This window comes from Perissodus microlepis, chromosome 8 (genome assembly GCF_051167445.1).
Source record: "Perissodus microlepis isolate ML-2025 ecotype Zambia chromosome 8, ASM5116744v1, whole genome shotgun sequence".
Lineage (NCBI taxonomy): Eukaryota > Metazoa > Chordata > Actinopteri > Cichliformes > Cichlidae > Perissodus > Perissodus microlepis.
The window spans coordinates 7935357-7952864 of record NC_140468.1 but is presented as its reverse complement, the minus strand read 5'-3'; the positions used below and the strand labels follow the sequence as shown (position 1 = coordinate 7952864).

General features: G+C 39.5%; 1 protein-coding gene across 1 annotated transcript; it reads left to right on the top strand.

Annotated features, from left to right (window-relative positions):
• The first annotated feature begins 2951 nt into the window (after nt 1-2951).
• tekt3 (tektin 3) lies at nt 2952-14522 on the top strand. The gene is made up of 8 exons (XM_084937290.1): nt 2952-6661; nt 6877-7483; nt 8092-8175; nt 8281-8351; nt 8439-8582; nt 10403-10625; nt 11473-11627; nt 13224-14522. The coding sequence occupies exons 2-8, from the start codon at nt 6917-6919 to the stop codon at nt 13438-13440; spliced, it is 1461 nt and encodes a 486-aa protein (XP_084793416.1). The 5' UTR covers nt 2952-6661; nt 6877-6916; the 3' UTR covers nt 13441-14522.
• The last annotated feature ends 2986 nt before the right edge of the window (nt 14523-17508 follow it).

Here is a 17508-nt window from a genome sequence, read left to right as displayed (position 1 = left end):
GTTACAGTACTGTGTGCACCTCACATGAAAACATGCCTTTGAAATCAATCTGATATCTTGCTGGATGCACTTTGACCTTTGGCAGCACTCAAAGACAATGTAAGACAAGGGGGAGTCGGGGCTTTGTACGTGCTGGATGTGTGTGTTTTACATACCTCATATCTCTACTGTTTACGGTACACATACTTGCAAGATTAAAACTGAGTCACTGGAGCATCTTTTTATTAGGTAATGAAAAGGCTGCAGTTTAAAGAGGATGTTTAAAGGAATGAATAAGCTTAGGGGAGTGTTTTAAAAACCATGTGGATGAGAAGGAATTCCAAAGTTTGTTTCAGTAAAGCTATAAACTGTTTCACCTGTTTCAGCTCTCATACTGTGCTTGCGTTTGTAAATTCTGAACTTTATAGAAGAAAAGAAGAAAAGAGCAAAAGCTTAAGGAGGACATGTATGGCCAAGAAGAATATGGGGTCAGTCTGCCTTCAGTTCCACTTGTACAGGTATCTCCTCTTGGAGACAACGGTATCTGTAAGGCGGCAGATTGTACGACAGAAATGACACAGTCACAGAGTCCATCTGGACTCTGGACCCAGTTGCTCCAACCCTTGTTCTCATGCTGCCAAGGCACAGTGCACAAGTCTCCCATATGCAATGACAGACACCTCTTTGTGTGAGACGACAGACTTTGAGTGATTATAAAAAAGGATAGCTCGAGAACTGCGATAAATGGAACATTTATTATGAGGGATGAATGGAAAAAGGGAGGCAGTGTGACACGGCAGAGGAAAGTAATCTAAATGCAACTGGAATTATACTTCCTAAATTCCCTTTTTCCTTTCCTAGCTTTTGGTATTGAATACAGTTTACACATCAGTTAGCCACATGCCTCATTTCACACCTACGCCCCTAAATGGCACCAGCCCGTGGAATGCAGGGTTCTTTGTTCATGATTAAGGCTCTACATATTGCTATGACCATTACGTGCATGATAATGAGTCACTGTGTAACCATCTCAAGTTTCTATCATTCATTTTTCTTCCTGTCTTGCCAAGCTGCAGTTTCCCTAATTTGGGGTAGAGGGCTGAGTGTGAGATTAAAACACACACGCCCAGTCTGAATAATTCAACTCCTGAGTCAGCATGGAAACATTAGACTTCATTCCTCTTCTTAACCATTTAACCAAAAAAACAACTAGAATTACAACCACCAGTCTAACCTTATAGAACAGTGGTGACCAATTCACAGAGTGCTGAACTGCTTAAAAAACATATCACCAGTAAAGGTGCATTGCTGTCCTGCAGGTAATGAAAAGTCAAGGAGCTTCACATAAGAAAATCTTAAAGACTGGCTTTGTGTTTTAAAAAGTACACATAAACAGTGCAAAGACTTTAGCATCTACAGCATTAGCACTAAGCTAAAAATACTTCCTCTACATAAATGGCACAGATCTTAATGTTTTGATGTGACAGACAGAGAGGCTGCTTAGTGTTTCCTCTCCAGGCCTCCCCTCGTCTGCCCTGTCCTGCCCTGGCCTGCCCTCTCCTCCGCTCTGCTGAATACCACACAGTGGCTCCAGTGGAATGTGATGACCACGGATTGAACAAAGCCCTCCATTCATGGCCCCTCGTCCCACTCTGGAAGTTTGCAACTGGGAGCCTTGATCACAGAGTGGGGGATGGCTAGAGTCCATCCACCCCTTGCCCATCCTGTCAGACACACATTGCCCTTCCCTGTACCACCACATGATAGCCAGCCACCATGCAAACCAAATCCATCCATTGCATTTAATTTTCTTTATTTGCAACATTAATTAAAGTAGATAGATATCACTCACAATGAAAACGCTCAAATGCATACTAGGGTAGATGTAACCCTCTTAACTTCATCTTTTAAACAGTTAAAAACAAAAGCAGCTCGCAACGTTTCTGCTACAAGTGTTTTATGTGATGTCCTTTTATGAAAATGAATAATTATCTGTGCACTTTGGAAAGAAAGCAGATGGCAACAAGTGCAATTCATTTTGTGCCAACCACTAACAGCCATAATGCCTAATGATGATAGATCAGTATTTCCCATCTTAGAATGGGTTGGGTATAAAATAATGTCAACTTTAATGCTTTTTTTTTTGTTACCCAGGACACAAAAATATCTGTTGCCTGGATGTCTGTGCATCTCTGCTTCCTCTGTCTGAGTATCTAATACAATATCCATTTGCCTGCTTTATGGCGAATAGAATGCTCTTTGCTTCAGACACTTGCAGACATCAGACTGCAGATACAGTAGAAAGTTGCCATGCAACTCCACACAAACATGCACATGGCAAAGAAGCATCTTAATAAGTTTGCATTGCTATGCAACATTTAGCGTACTGAATAAGCTTCACAGATATAGTACAAAATGTACAACAGTATACACATAAGGCATAAATGACACCCTGTCTATATAATATAGAGCACTGTTATTTAGTGTAAAGAATAAAAAAAAAAACAATTCACAAGCTTCAGTAACAACCTTCTATAATACTGTAATAAGATCACATTCATATACATAATACACAAACAAACACACACACTGCAAAATTATATCACCAGCTTTGTACTTTGACAAGATAAAGAAAACATGTAACATGCAAAAACATCAAAACACAATAAGTGGAATAAAAAAATAAAACTTAATACAATTAATGTAAATAATACTGACCACTTGGTAGCTTCACATATAAAAGGGACTATCAAATCTACTAAAAGCCAACTTCAACTCAGTTTTAAGAATACCTAGAAATTTTATTAGTATCACTGAAGATATTGGAGAAAGGGTGTATTTTCAGGTTTTCAGATTGCAATTTTTTTTTTTTTTTTTGGTTATATTTGTATAGAATAGTCACAATTATGTTTCTCTCAGGGTGCTGGGATGAAAGAATAGCACAGAAAAGAAATTAAATTGCAATCAGAGGCTGGATTTCATCTATAGAATTAAATTTTTGTTGCATTTTTGACCCACCACTACAAGGAACTGCTTTGACCCCTCAGGTTATAAGAGCCTAAATAATCAACTTCACTCAACATCATGATACCACTGTTACCAAAGAAGACAAACTGGAGGACTCACAATATAGAAGCACAAGGATGAATGTGTATTATGGCTATTAGAAGAAATCATTAGAACACACAGAAGCACTTCCTTGGGTGACTACTGACAATCTGTGATGAGCTCAGGAGGCCCCTGTGATTTTCCCACCTGGATGCTCCATTACCACAGTGGGGGATCTCTAATATCGTCATTAGATTTAATGGTTCATTACATCTTCTGTATTGTTCTCCAGGTGTGGCCACCCTCCTCGTAGAAGGATCCATCTAGAATTCATGAGAGGAAACTGATGCCAGTATAATGGCCTGCATAGTCGGGTATAAAGACAGCTACAAGTCTAGTTTATCTGTTTGACCCAGCAGTCAGGAGTGTAAGCAAAGCACAAGAAAGCACCTCATATCAATCTTGCCAATAGAGGAAGCTGTGGTACAACCAGAGGCTTGGACAATTGCCAGGTTGACATCAAAATAGGTGGGGTTTGAAGAAGTGAAAGCACTAGGGGCCCAGGGAGGGAACAGACAAGGACCTCTTTTTTTTTTTTTTACTAACTAGGAATGTTTAGAAAACACATCTGACCTCCTCCCCTCGTCTATTCTTACCCAATCAAGAGAAGGTCAGTGGTGGAAAGGAAAGGACACGACCTTAAGGGATTGTGTGTGGTGAAAGGGGTGTGTTGCTACATATAGTAAGAAAATAAGAGAACTATCACCAAGTTTGTTTGTTTGATATTTCTCTGTGAAAAGTTAAAAAAGTGCCGCAATTATCCGCTCTGGTTGTGAACAGATTATAATAATGCCGCAGCATCCTAACTTTGCAGGATATAGTTACAAAATGTTTCAGATGTGCAGTTGGTTGTGGTTGTCCACACTCAAGCAGAAGGATCAAGTTCTTATTTTGTATCTCCAGCTATTTTGGTAGTCGGGTGTTTGAAGGAGGACACTGGTATCTGCACAGCTTATTAAAACCGATCTCTGAATTCGGAGCACCGGCGCATTGTATGTCTTCCAGTATTAATGTTGCAAAAGAAATAATATCAAAGTACATGTCTACATGTGTGAAGCAGTGAATGCTGACTGCAGGTTCAGTGTATTTTTCTACCTGTCCAGTCCAATTTGACAATTCACTGCCACTTTCATTGCAGCCAAAATGAGAAAAATTCAAGGCTTGGACACTTCTGCCAAACCACAGGACATAAATTACAAAAATTATGACACTATAATTTCCCTGCTTGTCATTTTTTTTCCACAGCAATATAGCTTGACTGCTAAGTGGCTACTACTATATACCACATAAGAAAAGGAAACTATTTCTTAAAACTTCATACTATGACTCAATTTAGAAGCTCTGTTTTATTAATGGTTTTATTCCGCTGAAGATTACAGCCTTCAGTTCTGTATCACTGTACTCTGAGTGGAGTCGACAGCACACTTGCTCCCTCAGACATTTCTACTGTGCAGTAATTAACAACATACTCTCATGGGCCACATGGCAGGAGTATATATAGGCCCGTCTTACATTGCCTTCATGTTCAGAGGCCAGTGGGGAGCTTCACTAGGAATCGCTTTTCCAGGGGACACTTGCAGTTCTATCCAGGGGAGGAATTTCAAACGCAGGCGCGCTTTTCGTGCTTTTCTGGGGTGTATTTATAGTGGATGAGGTCAGGGCAGTAGAAGCGTGTGGGATGGCCTTCTTCAACCTAGCCATGTTAAGTGATGCCGCAGGCTGCAGGGGTGGAGCAATGGCGCGCCATTCCATTCTAAATCTAAACCTGTATGTTTATGACAATAGTAGCTGAGCACGGGCTGCAAAACTGTGCACGTGGTGGCCACCAAGACCTTTCCAATTATAAAGTGGACAGGTCTTGGAGGAGGTTCCAGGGCAGGACATATAAACCTGCAAGCCAATCACAAATTCTTCATTAATGAGCTTGAGATTTCATTATGTGATCTCTAAAGTGGGGTTTGATGGATTTGTTTGTTTTTTTTCTTAAAGAAAAACCTGTCAAAAAAAAAATTTGTTCCCAAAAAACAAATATTAATTAAGCTTGTCAGTACAGTACACTTTAAATACCTGAGTACATAGATCAAATTCAGACTGGACCCTACATGGGGAGTTACACTAATTTACTTCCAGATTGTAAGGGTACTAACTTCTTTCATGTAATGAGGATAAGCTAACTAAATGATTGCTGCTACAACAGTATTTAACACAGCATCATACATAAAGGGACAGCAATATAGATGTTATTCTCTACAAACATGGAGTTAGAAAACATTTTGTGCTTGAGTCCTACATTATGAGTGTGTAAGTGCAATGTCAGTATGATGGAAAGCTGATCTCACTGAAAGTTGCTGGTTAAGTATTATCATACAGCCAGGGAGGATGAGAAAGCTCTCTTTACCCGCCATAATCTTTGCCAAGTAAAGTTTTAAAATTATTACAACATTAAATAATTAGCAGTAGATTAAATAACATATGGTGGTTTGAAAGACCCCAAAATAATCTCATTCAAAGATTTTGTTCAGATCACACTTCTATGGTTAAGACAGAGCTAAATAAATCCTGGTTACACCTTTCCTTGTCCCTGTGGAAACCAGGCTATCATCTGTCCAGCCCTACCCCCTCAGAACAGATTAATGTAAACGATCCTCATTTCCAATGGTAGGTAACACAACACAGATTATTATTCTGTGCTACAGGGGTTTGTGTGGACTCTTCCTGCGGCATGAATCATTAAACAAGTAACTGTAATCAATACAGACAGCTTGGTTCTCAGGGTGACGGTGAGCTAATGTGTGCATGCATGGAGACCGACTGAAGTTGACTGCTTTAAAAACAAAGCTCCGATTGCTTCCCTTCTATCAAGGATTTTGAAGACAAATGGCTTGATTAAGCTACTGAAAGTAATCGATCATCCGTAAACAAATTCTTTAAAAACTGATTGGGGTGTATTTTGAATGTTTATCTTGTTTAATGAAGAAAGAAGAGAATAGGCAGAATGTGGAGAGCTGTAAGTTATCAGTGAATTAAAAAAACAAATCACAGTTCATGGTGCTGAGGGTTTATAATACAGGCATTTATTTGCTGTGTTGTTTTCACTGCATTTTACTTTTCCACTTTAACTGTGTTCCTGATAAGCTGTGCCTGTATTGGTTGAAAAGTGGACTGGAACTTTGTAAAGTCACAGGAGGTCAGTAGGATTTTATAAAGAAATCTAATAAGAAGAAACATTACAAACACCAAAGTTACATCTGTCCTGTGGACACATTTTGTAATACTGGTGCATTTACTAGTCCAAAGAAAAGCACCTGGTCACTATTAATCTGAAAATCCTTGGCACAGTGTTGCAGTAACCCATGGCAACTGCTTCTGTGTCAACAGAAATCTTGAACAAGGCCAGCTGCTGCTGTCCAGGACTGTGCAACACCATTGGCTGGCTGAATGAATGACTTGCTAACTTTTCTATTATGCATGCCAGTTTACCTTTAGTGCGTTCTTGAGCTCATTCTCAGGTAAACAGAGCTGAGAGGCAGCTTGTCACAAGACACTGTCGAGCAACTGACAAGCGTTCATCTTGGTAAGGCAGTTCTTTGTCTACTTTGATGCTTCACCTTAGTTCTGATTTTATTTTCCACCTTCTTACTCTAATGAGCCATCTAAACACGTTTTCTTTGTATACTTAACCAACCTACAGAGTTTGTAAACTGCTTTAAATGTCTGATCCAGGTAGCTAATATGAATATGTAAAATATTCAAATCAGTTTGAGAACTTTTTTCTTTACTTTGACTCAGGACCAGTAGTACCACTTTGAACCCTTGCAGGCTTTGAAAAATGGAGTTGATTGGATCCACTCTGACAGCAACGTATGCTCGGCCAAAAAGCAGCCACTTTCTCCCTGCCATCTCCACTATGGCATCCAGCTATCGAAACCCCCAGGCAGCCCTGGTCATGAATCCCAATGCCAGTCTGTGGAGGACAAACAGCTATTACAAGAGCAATAGCACTATCCCATCCCCTTCCATACAACGAGAGAATTTAGATTTGGTTCGTGCCAAGACGGTGTTGTACCCATCCAACAGGAGCGCGCTGACCACCCGCTACACTCCAGATGACTGGTACAAGTCCAACCACAACAACTACAGGGAATCCGAGTCTTCCCGGAAAAGTGCAGAGAGACTAAGAAGAGACACCATCAGGCTGATGCAGGATAAAGAGCAACTGACCAGACGAACCCAGGAGAATACCAGCAAGAACATAGGGGAAAGGCTCAATGACATTGTCTTTTGGAAGTCTGAGCTGAGCCATGAGATCGACAACATGGTGACAGAGATAGCAGCTCTTAATGAGGTCAAAAGGAGGCTAGAGAGAGCCTTGGCAGAGACTGAGGGGCCCCTTCAGGTGAGGCTGGAAGGAATATGTTTCAATGAGCTACTTTGAATTTTTTTTTCACGGGTGCACACTAATTTTGAGTGATATTATTTGAACATTTAGCTTGATATTTTTTAGTTGTTTGAGAGAAAACATGACATAACACTGGTCATACTAAGACTGAGTGCACGCATATTATCAATCATCCATATTATGCCAGTTTTAAAGCAGTCGTCTGTTTGGTTGTAGAGACAGTTTTTGCATGATCCTTTGCAACCCTTCAAAATGACAGTGCTTTCACTGGGTCAGTCCCATAAATAGGTCATCCTAGTGCCCTGTTCGAATGACCATAGTCCCCCTGAGAGAGTTAACTTGATCTGGCTTTATATCTGATGACAGGGACACCTTTCTAGACCAATATCATGTGGTATGAGACTTTCTTAGAGACTTCTCCAGGTGACTGAAATTGGAGTATGATCCAAACATGTTGCAGAACTTAGTATATGTACACCTTGATATTGATAGAAATTGTGTTTTTCTTTACAATCATATTATATCCCACAATCAATGTTAAATAAAGAAAATGTTCTTTATGGATTTACCATTGCAGCTTAGTCAAAATAAAATTTTGCTAACAGGTGTCTCAAGAGTGTCTGTACCACAGAGAGAGGCGGATGTCCATTGACCTGGTACACGATGACGTAGAGAAGGACCTCATAAAGGTAAAATAAAAGATCAGTGTGGTTATATATATTTGGGACTCATGAGACCAATATGACTGCAGAAATAAGAAAGTTGTTATATTCTTTCTACCTGTGCTAAAAAAGGAGGTAGAAGTTATAAAGTCATGTCAGGAAAGGATGAGGCGACATCTGGACAGAGCCATTGCTCAGCTGGCGTAAGTCTGACAGTCTGACTGTGCAGTTTGACATGTGCTCAATTTATAAAAGTTTTCATTTCTGTTTTACGTTATGTGATTCATTAGGTCAAACCGAGCAGCTCAACATGAGTTGGAAAGAGATCTGAGTGACAAACTGACAGCTCAGAGGATAGATCAAAGGTGTCACCATTTAAGGAACACATCGGATGGTATTGGCTATTACAGAGGAATTGACAGACTAGACCCTTCGTGAGTATAATTATATATTTGAATATCTGAACGATTCAATTATATTCGATGAAATACTTGATATTGCTGTCCAGAATTTGTTTACGCTAGCATGAAATGATAAATTGTTGTGTCCAGATAAATATATAAAAATGTTAAGCAGTCTTGAAGCATTACTGTATATTGGTGATTTGTTGCAAGTGAGATGTAAATATTTTATCAGGCGATTAAAAGTTAATAGTAATGCCAGGAACATAGTAAAGCTGCACTTATGCACACCAGGGCTACGATATACACTCACTGGTTACTTTATATGGTGCACCTTGCTTTTGCCTTCCAAACTACCTTAATTTGTAGTGCTATTGATTCAACGTGGTGCTTCCAACACACTGAGTGAGTCTGGTGAGTCTGGAGGCCATTGTTGTGTTCAAGAAACTAGGCTGAGGTGATCGGAGTTTTGTGACATGTGTTATACTGCTGGCAGTATAGACTGACACTCTGTGGACACGGCCAGCAACAATGCTCAGGTAGGCGGTGGTGTTTAACTCAGTTGGTATTAAAGGGCCTCAAAGTGTGGCAAGAAACCAAAACACCATCACCATCAAACTGTTGATATAAGGTAGAAAGGATAAATGCTTTCATATTTTCATTTATATTTTTTTATATGTTTTAAATTCTCACCGTACCATCATGCAGGAGAAGCCAGTTTTCCAGTCTTCTATTGCCCACTTTCAGTGAGACTCTGAGAATGGTAGCCTCAGGTTCCTGTTATTAGCTAACAGGATGGGACCCAGTGTGGTCTTGTGCTGCTGTGGCCCATCTGCATCAAGGTTCCACATGTCAAGTATTCAGAGATGCTCTTCTGCACACTGTGGTTATAATGCATTATTATTTGAATGAACTTCCTATCAACTTGATGCAGTCTGGCCATTCTTTGTGGACCACTGACACTAACAAGGCATTTTCATCTACAAAACTGCCGCTCGCTGGATATTTTCTCTTTCTCATGTAATTCTCTGGAATTTCTAGAGTTGGTTGTGTGGAAACATCCGAGTAGATCAGGCCATCTGGTACCAACAACCACGCCATGTTCAAAGTCACTTAAATCACCTTTGTTTTCCATTTTGATGCTCAGTTTAAGCAGATCAACTTGAAAATGTCTACATGCCTAAATGTACTGAGTTCCCACCATGTGATTGGCTGATTAGTTTTCTGTTACGAGCAATGGAGCAGCACCTAGTAAAGTGGCCAGTGAGTGTAAATGAGGGCCATAAGTCTTATCATTTACATCTCCCATTTGCATGCTAGCAATTGCTAAAAAAAACAAAACGAAAACTTTATACAATTTTCCATGATTGTCATTCCCAATAAACATTTAAGTAACCACAACTATTGCAACCTAACAGGGACATGAATGCATGTACCTAAGACTTCAGGGTAAACCTAATGTCTAACTGTACAGTTATACTACAAAAAACCCAAACAATCATATTGTGTTCTTTATACTAGCTCACTTCATTTTTGTACCAGTTTTGATGCATTTTAAGCATTTAGGTTGAAAAGTTTTTCACTAAGAATGGTACCTGAAAGTTCACTAATCATAGTAATTCTTTGTAATAGACTTACTATATAATCTGGTTTATTATGATGGGCCCTTGAAGGTTTTCGTTTGCTAACAAGCCCCTGCCTCTCAAAAGTTTAAGAACAACGACAATGAAATTTGGCTAAAATAGCTAAATAGTTTTGTGATATTTGAAAAACTCTTTTCCAAATGCATCATGTTCAAAACCAGTGGGAGTGTTGGAACATGCTGTAAATGCATCTAACTGTTTCTCTGTCAGAATCTCTCTGCCTGACTCGTGGTCCAGGTTTACAGATGACAACATCCTGCATTCCCAGAGCGAGCGAGCTGCCTCCCACAAGCTCAGGGATGAGATAGAAATCCTGCTGAACGCCACTTCCAATGAAATGTGGAACCAGTTCAACAATGTCAACGTAGCCTTCACCAACCGCATATCAGAAACCGCTGATGCCAAGAACAGCTTGCAAACACACCTGGCTAAGGTCATCACCTTTTCTGCATGGTTTATTTCATAAAAGACAATAATATCTTGATAAGGTTATGTAACGGGGACATTTTTTTTATCATTGTATTTTAATCGTAGTGTAATGAATTACAGCCTGTTCCTAATTTTATTCTTATGTTGGACTTCGTTTTTGATTATTTCACAATGTGAAATAAAACGTGAAATTGATTATTAAGAAAAGTGGTTTCAGAGGCAACCACATGGTTTTATTTTAGGAAAAAAAAGAAAAAAATCCATTCCTTTTTTCTTATTGAGTATTTAACTACATTTGCCACTTATTAGGAAGAGATCATGTGTCTGTACAATCCTTTTCCCCCCTTCCTTCTAAAACTCTCTATCTCCATCAGCTGTGCAGATTTGCCCTCTATGGTGGATTATGTGGATTATATTTGCAAAACATCCTTGTCAAAGGAGAGGAGCTGTAGTAGTTTGTTCATTGCTTGTGCCACATTCTGCACTCTATCCCATTGATTTCAGGTTGCCATCGAGAGCTGCTGGATAGTTCGAACACTGACAGGAGTGATATGAAGCACAAGGTCTTCAATAAACCTCACTCCCTGTCAGCTGTAAGAAGTAGCGATTGGCTGAAATGGAATTATTTCAGATGGGGTTAGACAGAGCAGGCCACTGTGCATGTGTGTGCCTGTGTTCAGCTGACTCAAAGTCTGCAGCTTTGTACATGATCCTTTTTATTGAGATTCTCACATTTTCCCCTCTTTTGGCTTCGGGTCAGCCTTTCCCTTAATTTCCATGCCTAACTCAGCTATGCTTACATGACTGGAACTCTCAGCGGCTGTATCACAATTTGTTGTCTTTTCATGCAGACTCTACAAGAGATCTTTCAGACTGAGATGCTAATTGAGTCAATAAAGAAGGCTCTCAGAGATAAAGAGTCCCCATTAAAAGTGGCCCAAACGAGGCTGGAGGAGAGGATCCGCAGACCCAACATAGAGCTCTGCAGGGACAATCCACACCACAGGTAGTTTGTTCCACATTTCCAAATCAGATGTGATTTCAGATATTATTAGATTGTTCCTCCAGACAAAAAGGTTTTGAGTTTCAGTTACTTGCACTAAGGGTGAATAGAGAAAGAAAATCACCAAACCTTCTAGATTTGTGCTACAATCAGCAGACACCAGCTGGTCATGGTGAAGGACAAAAAGCTGTCTGGTTTTAGGAGTCAGGAATGGTAAATGGACGGGTTCCCATATGGCGTTTTTCTACTCTGAGTACTCAGAACGCTTTATACATGTTGCCGCATTCACCCATTCACTCCAATTTATACAAGTACTTTTTTCTATGTAAGCACTGTCTGTCTAAGGCTACGTTCACACTGCAGGCAAAAGCACATCAAATCCGACTTTTTTGACCCTATGTATGACAGTGTGAACGGCACAAATCCGATATTTTCAAATCCGACCTGGGTCACTTTTGTATGTGGTACTGAATCCGATACATATCTGATGTTTTAGAAAGTTTGAATGGTCATGTCGCATTAAATCCGTCTTTTACGTCACTGACACAAGACAGACGCCAATTATCAGCGCCGGAGAAGCACCCGAGAAGACATTGTGAACGCTTCCTGGCCATCCAGTGTAGATGTCAGTGAAACTGTTGGGAAGACAACATTGGAGAAACGTGAATATTTTATTTGTACTGTATAATCTGCAGATTCTTACAGAAATCTGCAACTATCCTTTAAAGCACCGCTCCTCTCTAAAACACCAATAAAGATAATTATTAGGGCATATGTAAATAACAAAATAACTTTATAACTTAAAGCAAAATTGGGAAACGTAAAGTCCGAAACAAGTCTTTATATTAAGGGCCATCAGTCAAACCATACTGTTTGCTCTGGGTCTAAACAGAGCGCGTTGTGTATGACGTCGTCTTTTGCACATGCAGGCCGCTTTGAGGGTAACACTAGAGCGCGTTTGCTGTCACATTTTATTTGTAGTGTGAACAAGCAGACAAAAAAATCGGATTTGATCAAAAAATCGGAATTGAGCATTAAGACCTGCAGTGTGAACGTAGCCTAAGATTCACACACATTCATACTCCAATGGACGTAGGTGACCTGCCTTACCTCCTGAGCCAGAACCACACCTAAGAAGGAAAACTGCTTTCTGGTGGTTGGTATAACTAGTAATTATGTGGTAATGCATCTCAGGCTATTTTGCAATGTAGTGTGTGCCTTTTGTATGTTACAAATTACTTCGAGTGAAGAAAATTATGCAAATATACTATTTCTCAATCAAGAATCAAATTATTGACAAAGAATGCACTGCTTTCCCTGTTTTTAACCGGCTGCTATTTGTACTTTTAACTTAATTTTTAACGTCACTTTTAGTTAATCAACCTCATTGAGTGACAAAGTGTAATACCAGTGAATTACTGCCAAAAAATGTTTTTTTAACTTTGTCATTTGATACATTTTAGAGGGGTTTGGCCTCTCTGTGGTTTAAATGAACAATAATATAAATTATTACCTTTAATACTTTGGAAATTTTCCTTAACTTCTTTCCCTATGCTGCAGATTTGACAGTAAGCAGTCTTTCTCTCTCTAATTATTCAGACTTGTGAGTGAGGTGAGAGAGATCGAGGACACTATTCGGAAACTTCAAGAGAGGCTGATGGAGGCCGAGAACACTCTGCAGACTTTGGTGAAGACCAAAGTATCCCTGGAACATGACCTATCTGTCAAGGCCAATTCACTTTTCCTGGACCAGGAGAAGTGCATGAGCATGCGCAAGAGCTTTCCTAGCATGCCCCGTCTGGTGGGCTACACCTAAAACCAAGTCTTAAAAGGAGGACCATTGGAAGACCAATGGTCCTCTGTAGGTTTGGAGTGGTTTAAATGAAGGTGTGGGTGACCTAAATGTAAACACGATGACTTTAAAAGCATATATGCAGCAGTTTATAAAAAGAAATAAGAAAAGGAATCATATGCAAAGGCAAAAACTTGATATCTACAGTAATACAATTACACATATGTTATGCTACTAATGTACTAAATGGCAGAAACTTGTGTTCACACTTGCAACCTATATATTAAAACCTTTAACAGAACTATTTATTTATTTATTTATTTTTATTTAGGACAGTGCATGTTAATGAACATAAATGTAAAAAAAAAAAAATTACATGAATGTAAACATACCAGATTATAGCCAAGGGCTAATTTCCATCTGTTGTCCTTAAGCATAAAAAATAGACATAATAATTCATAAAAATTCATCATTCATTCATAATAAAAACTCCATCACCAAACTTACACATACACACCATTCTGTTCCCAAATAAAACATTAAAACCATACAACTCATACATGATCACACACTTGATTTGTCCATAACCAGTTTTTAACCTTTGCCTTAAACAAATTGAGTGTAGAGCATTCTCTAATGGGTTGAGGAAGACTGTTCCACAGATGGCCTCCCTTGACAGAGAGGACGTTCTGCCCAAATGCTGTCCGTCTGTGGGGTATAAACAAGTCTCCTCGGATTGAAGCTCGAGTGGTCCTGTCTGAGCTTTCTTTATGCCTAATGAACTGCTTTAGTGGTGGTGGAGCAAGGGAGTGCAAGACTTTATATATTAAACACACTCTTTTAAGTTTCACTAAGTTATTGAAGTTCAGTAATTTATGTTTTTTTAACACATGACAGTGGTGGTGGGAAGTCGGTTTTTTGTCAAGTAGTTTTAAACTTCTTTTATAAATGTTTTCAATAGTTTTAAGTGTTGTTGGACAAGCAAGTGACCAGGACGTCAAACAATAGTCCATATGAGAGATGATCATTGAGTAAAAATAAGTTTTTGCAACATTCATATTTAAATTATTACGTATATGATTAAAATTTCGATTATTGAATTTAAGTACCTGGGACACTTTATTTATGTGACTCTTGAAGGATAATGTTGGGTCTAGAATGACCCCAAGATATTTAAATTCTGGAGCTAATTCAAGCTCTACTGTTTCACACTTACATAGAGATTCTTTATGTTGTATATTAACTGGTCATGTTAAAGGAGCCCTGTTTTAACTATGAATAGATTATGCTGATTTTGTTTGTGACTGTGATAGCACCTGAGAAAAAAAGAGGTACTTATACACTACCAGTTGGAGCAAGGTATCTTTATGTATCTAAACACTACCTTAGCGACAAGCCTTGAGCCAGTGAAGCACAAACAAGGGCATTAGTAGCACGTGACGACAAACCCCAAACAAAAAGCAGAGTTATTTGCACAACACAGTGAGTGACCTAACTGTTATCTTGGACGTGGCATGGACCTGGCACTGAGACTGGTCCATGCACTGAGACTGTAAACATACACCTGTAGTTTGGTTAGCTCTCCTGTAGGACCTGAGCCTCATAACTTCTCATCAGTCTCTTTCTGTCACCCGTGTTCGCTGTCCCTCTTGTGCCAGTGTCGGCCTGCTCCTGTGCAAAGACGCTGCCATTTGTATTTGTATCGAGTATCAGTTTCATTTCATTTTGTTGGTATAGCGAATAGCTTTCTGAGCCTAAGCAAACTTTGGACACACAGATACAAATGCATGCACTGTAAACACTACTATCACAGTCCCTGACTCAACCCTTTGTGCTACTCCACTTCCTGTATAACCTTTGGCCCTACTGAGGAATATAAATGTCGCTTGAATTACCAGTAGTGTAAGAGTTTAACCATTGTTTGTATAGTAGTCACCTACTGTAGAAAACATGCCACCAAACCACCTGAGCACGCCAACTGTCTTTGCATCCTCATCATTGTATTACACTTGTCTATAAAGCAGATATGCCTCGAAATCAAAATGTGTCTCATTTTAAACGAGTGCCTGCAGACAAAGTAAGTGGAATCTGGAGCCAGACGCTAACTGGATTTGCATACTGGGATGAAACAGAATCAATGTGAAGGCTAAGCCGTAAAGTTAAAAAGTCTATCTCAGATCTAACTGGGTCTATAAAATCTTTTTAGTGGCTACACCATTAAAGAAAAAAGCACGAAAACATCTGTTTTTTAAGTGGAGAACAATTTCACCATAAAGATTCCTGACTGGGAGGGCGGAGTGATTATAAAGCTCAGCCACCTACTGTATGTGTGCGTAACTTGCACTTTGATTGGGTGTAATCAATCTCAGGGCGATGAGTTGGTTTCCCTTTAGTGCAAACAGGACAATGCTCAGGAGCAATCCAATAGCAAAAAGTTCTCTGATGTGGTTTCATACATGTATGTGTGTTTAATGGGTGTGTGCAAGCATGCCTGTGGGCCATCTCCTAAGGCACCGCAGTGCAAAAGAAAGGGACCTTGTTGTCTAGCGCACATCAAAAGACTCCCTGTTCTCACCACCTTGCCATTAAATTTATATTGACAGATAGCAAAAAAAATGAGCACCACCTCCTCACCTCTGTCCTTACTACTCTTGCTTTGTACTTCAGAAATACATAATAGTGGCAAAAAGTGGACTGTACATTCACTCTTATGCTGACTTTGAGGTTATGGATCCCTGTCTGTGTGGGACACAAATAGGTCTTTCCATTTGACCTGATCTACCACCCCCACATACCACATTTGGGGAATGTACTCTGGAATTCTTCCTGCAGTCCAAACATATTGGCAGTTTATTTTTAACAGCAGTTCTTGTTATAGATGCCCTATGCCCCATGTTATTATATGTTTCTTACATACCATCATACCATGCTAAAGAGCTGATCATAGAACACTTGAGATGGTCACTGAGCGTGTTTTACTCCACTGTAATTACAGACCTGGACTGAGAAAGCATCGCTGAAGAAGACAAGTAGTTGACGCCACTAGGAGCTATTTTTTGATATTATGTTATATGTAAAGTAAAAAATAGCTAATTAATACCACATTAGGTCATAAACATGCCATAGGTGCCTTATAAACATTATTACTAACATCCATCCATTTTCTTCTGCTTATCTAATTCAGGGTCATGTTTGGGCTGGAGCCTATCCCACCCCGTTCAGGTCACCGGTCTATCACAAGGCTAACACAGAGAGACAGACAACCATTCACCTTCACGGCCAATTTAGAGTCAACAATTAACTTAACATGCATATCTGTGGAGTGTGAAAGGAAGCCAGAGTACCCAAAGAGAACCTATATAGACATGAAGAGAACATGCAAACGCCACACAGAAAGGCCTCAGCTGGCTGGTGGACCTGAACCCAGAGCCTTCTTGCTGTGCGGTGATGATAAACATTCTGTTTTATCTAGTCTAACAGGTCTTTGTTGTACACCTTGACACATAGCCAAACATTTTAAAACACATCTCTCTCTTTGGTAAGTTGCCAAGGTTCCCCTTGCATTAAAAAACAAAGGAAAAATATTCAAAATCATCATATATGATAAGTGGGAAAATACATGCTACCTTTGTTGTCAAAAGTGGAATGGGCCTAAAAAGACAATGTATTTTTAAGTTGAAAAAACTGTCAACTATAGATATTTCAGAGTCATAACTACTGGAGAATTTAAAGCTAATGTTGTTAGGAGGATGTGTTTTTTGCTGATGCAGCTATGCTGTTAGAAATAACAAATTTCTCACTTCATTTTCATTCATCTCAAACTGCTGGAGAGCGAGTTTGAACTGACAGCTAAACATTCATGGGAACCAGCTCTTCCTGCGGCTTTTGGATCTGTGCCTAAACAATGAATTTACCCAAGAGGTTATTTGGAAACTCCATTTTGGGGCTGTAAACTTTGTCTTTCAATATAGGCTCAGTCAAAAATGTTATAGTCAGAACGTTCCATTGTTTCATTTGGAACCAGTTTAGGTGTTGTTTAGCTCTCCAAACAGCTTTAAGGACAACCCAAATGCTCATAAATAATATTCCAAC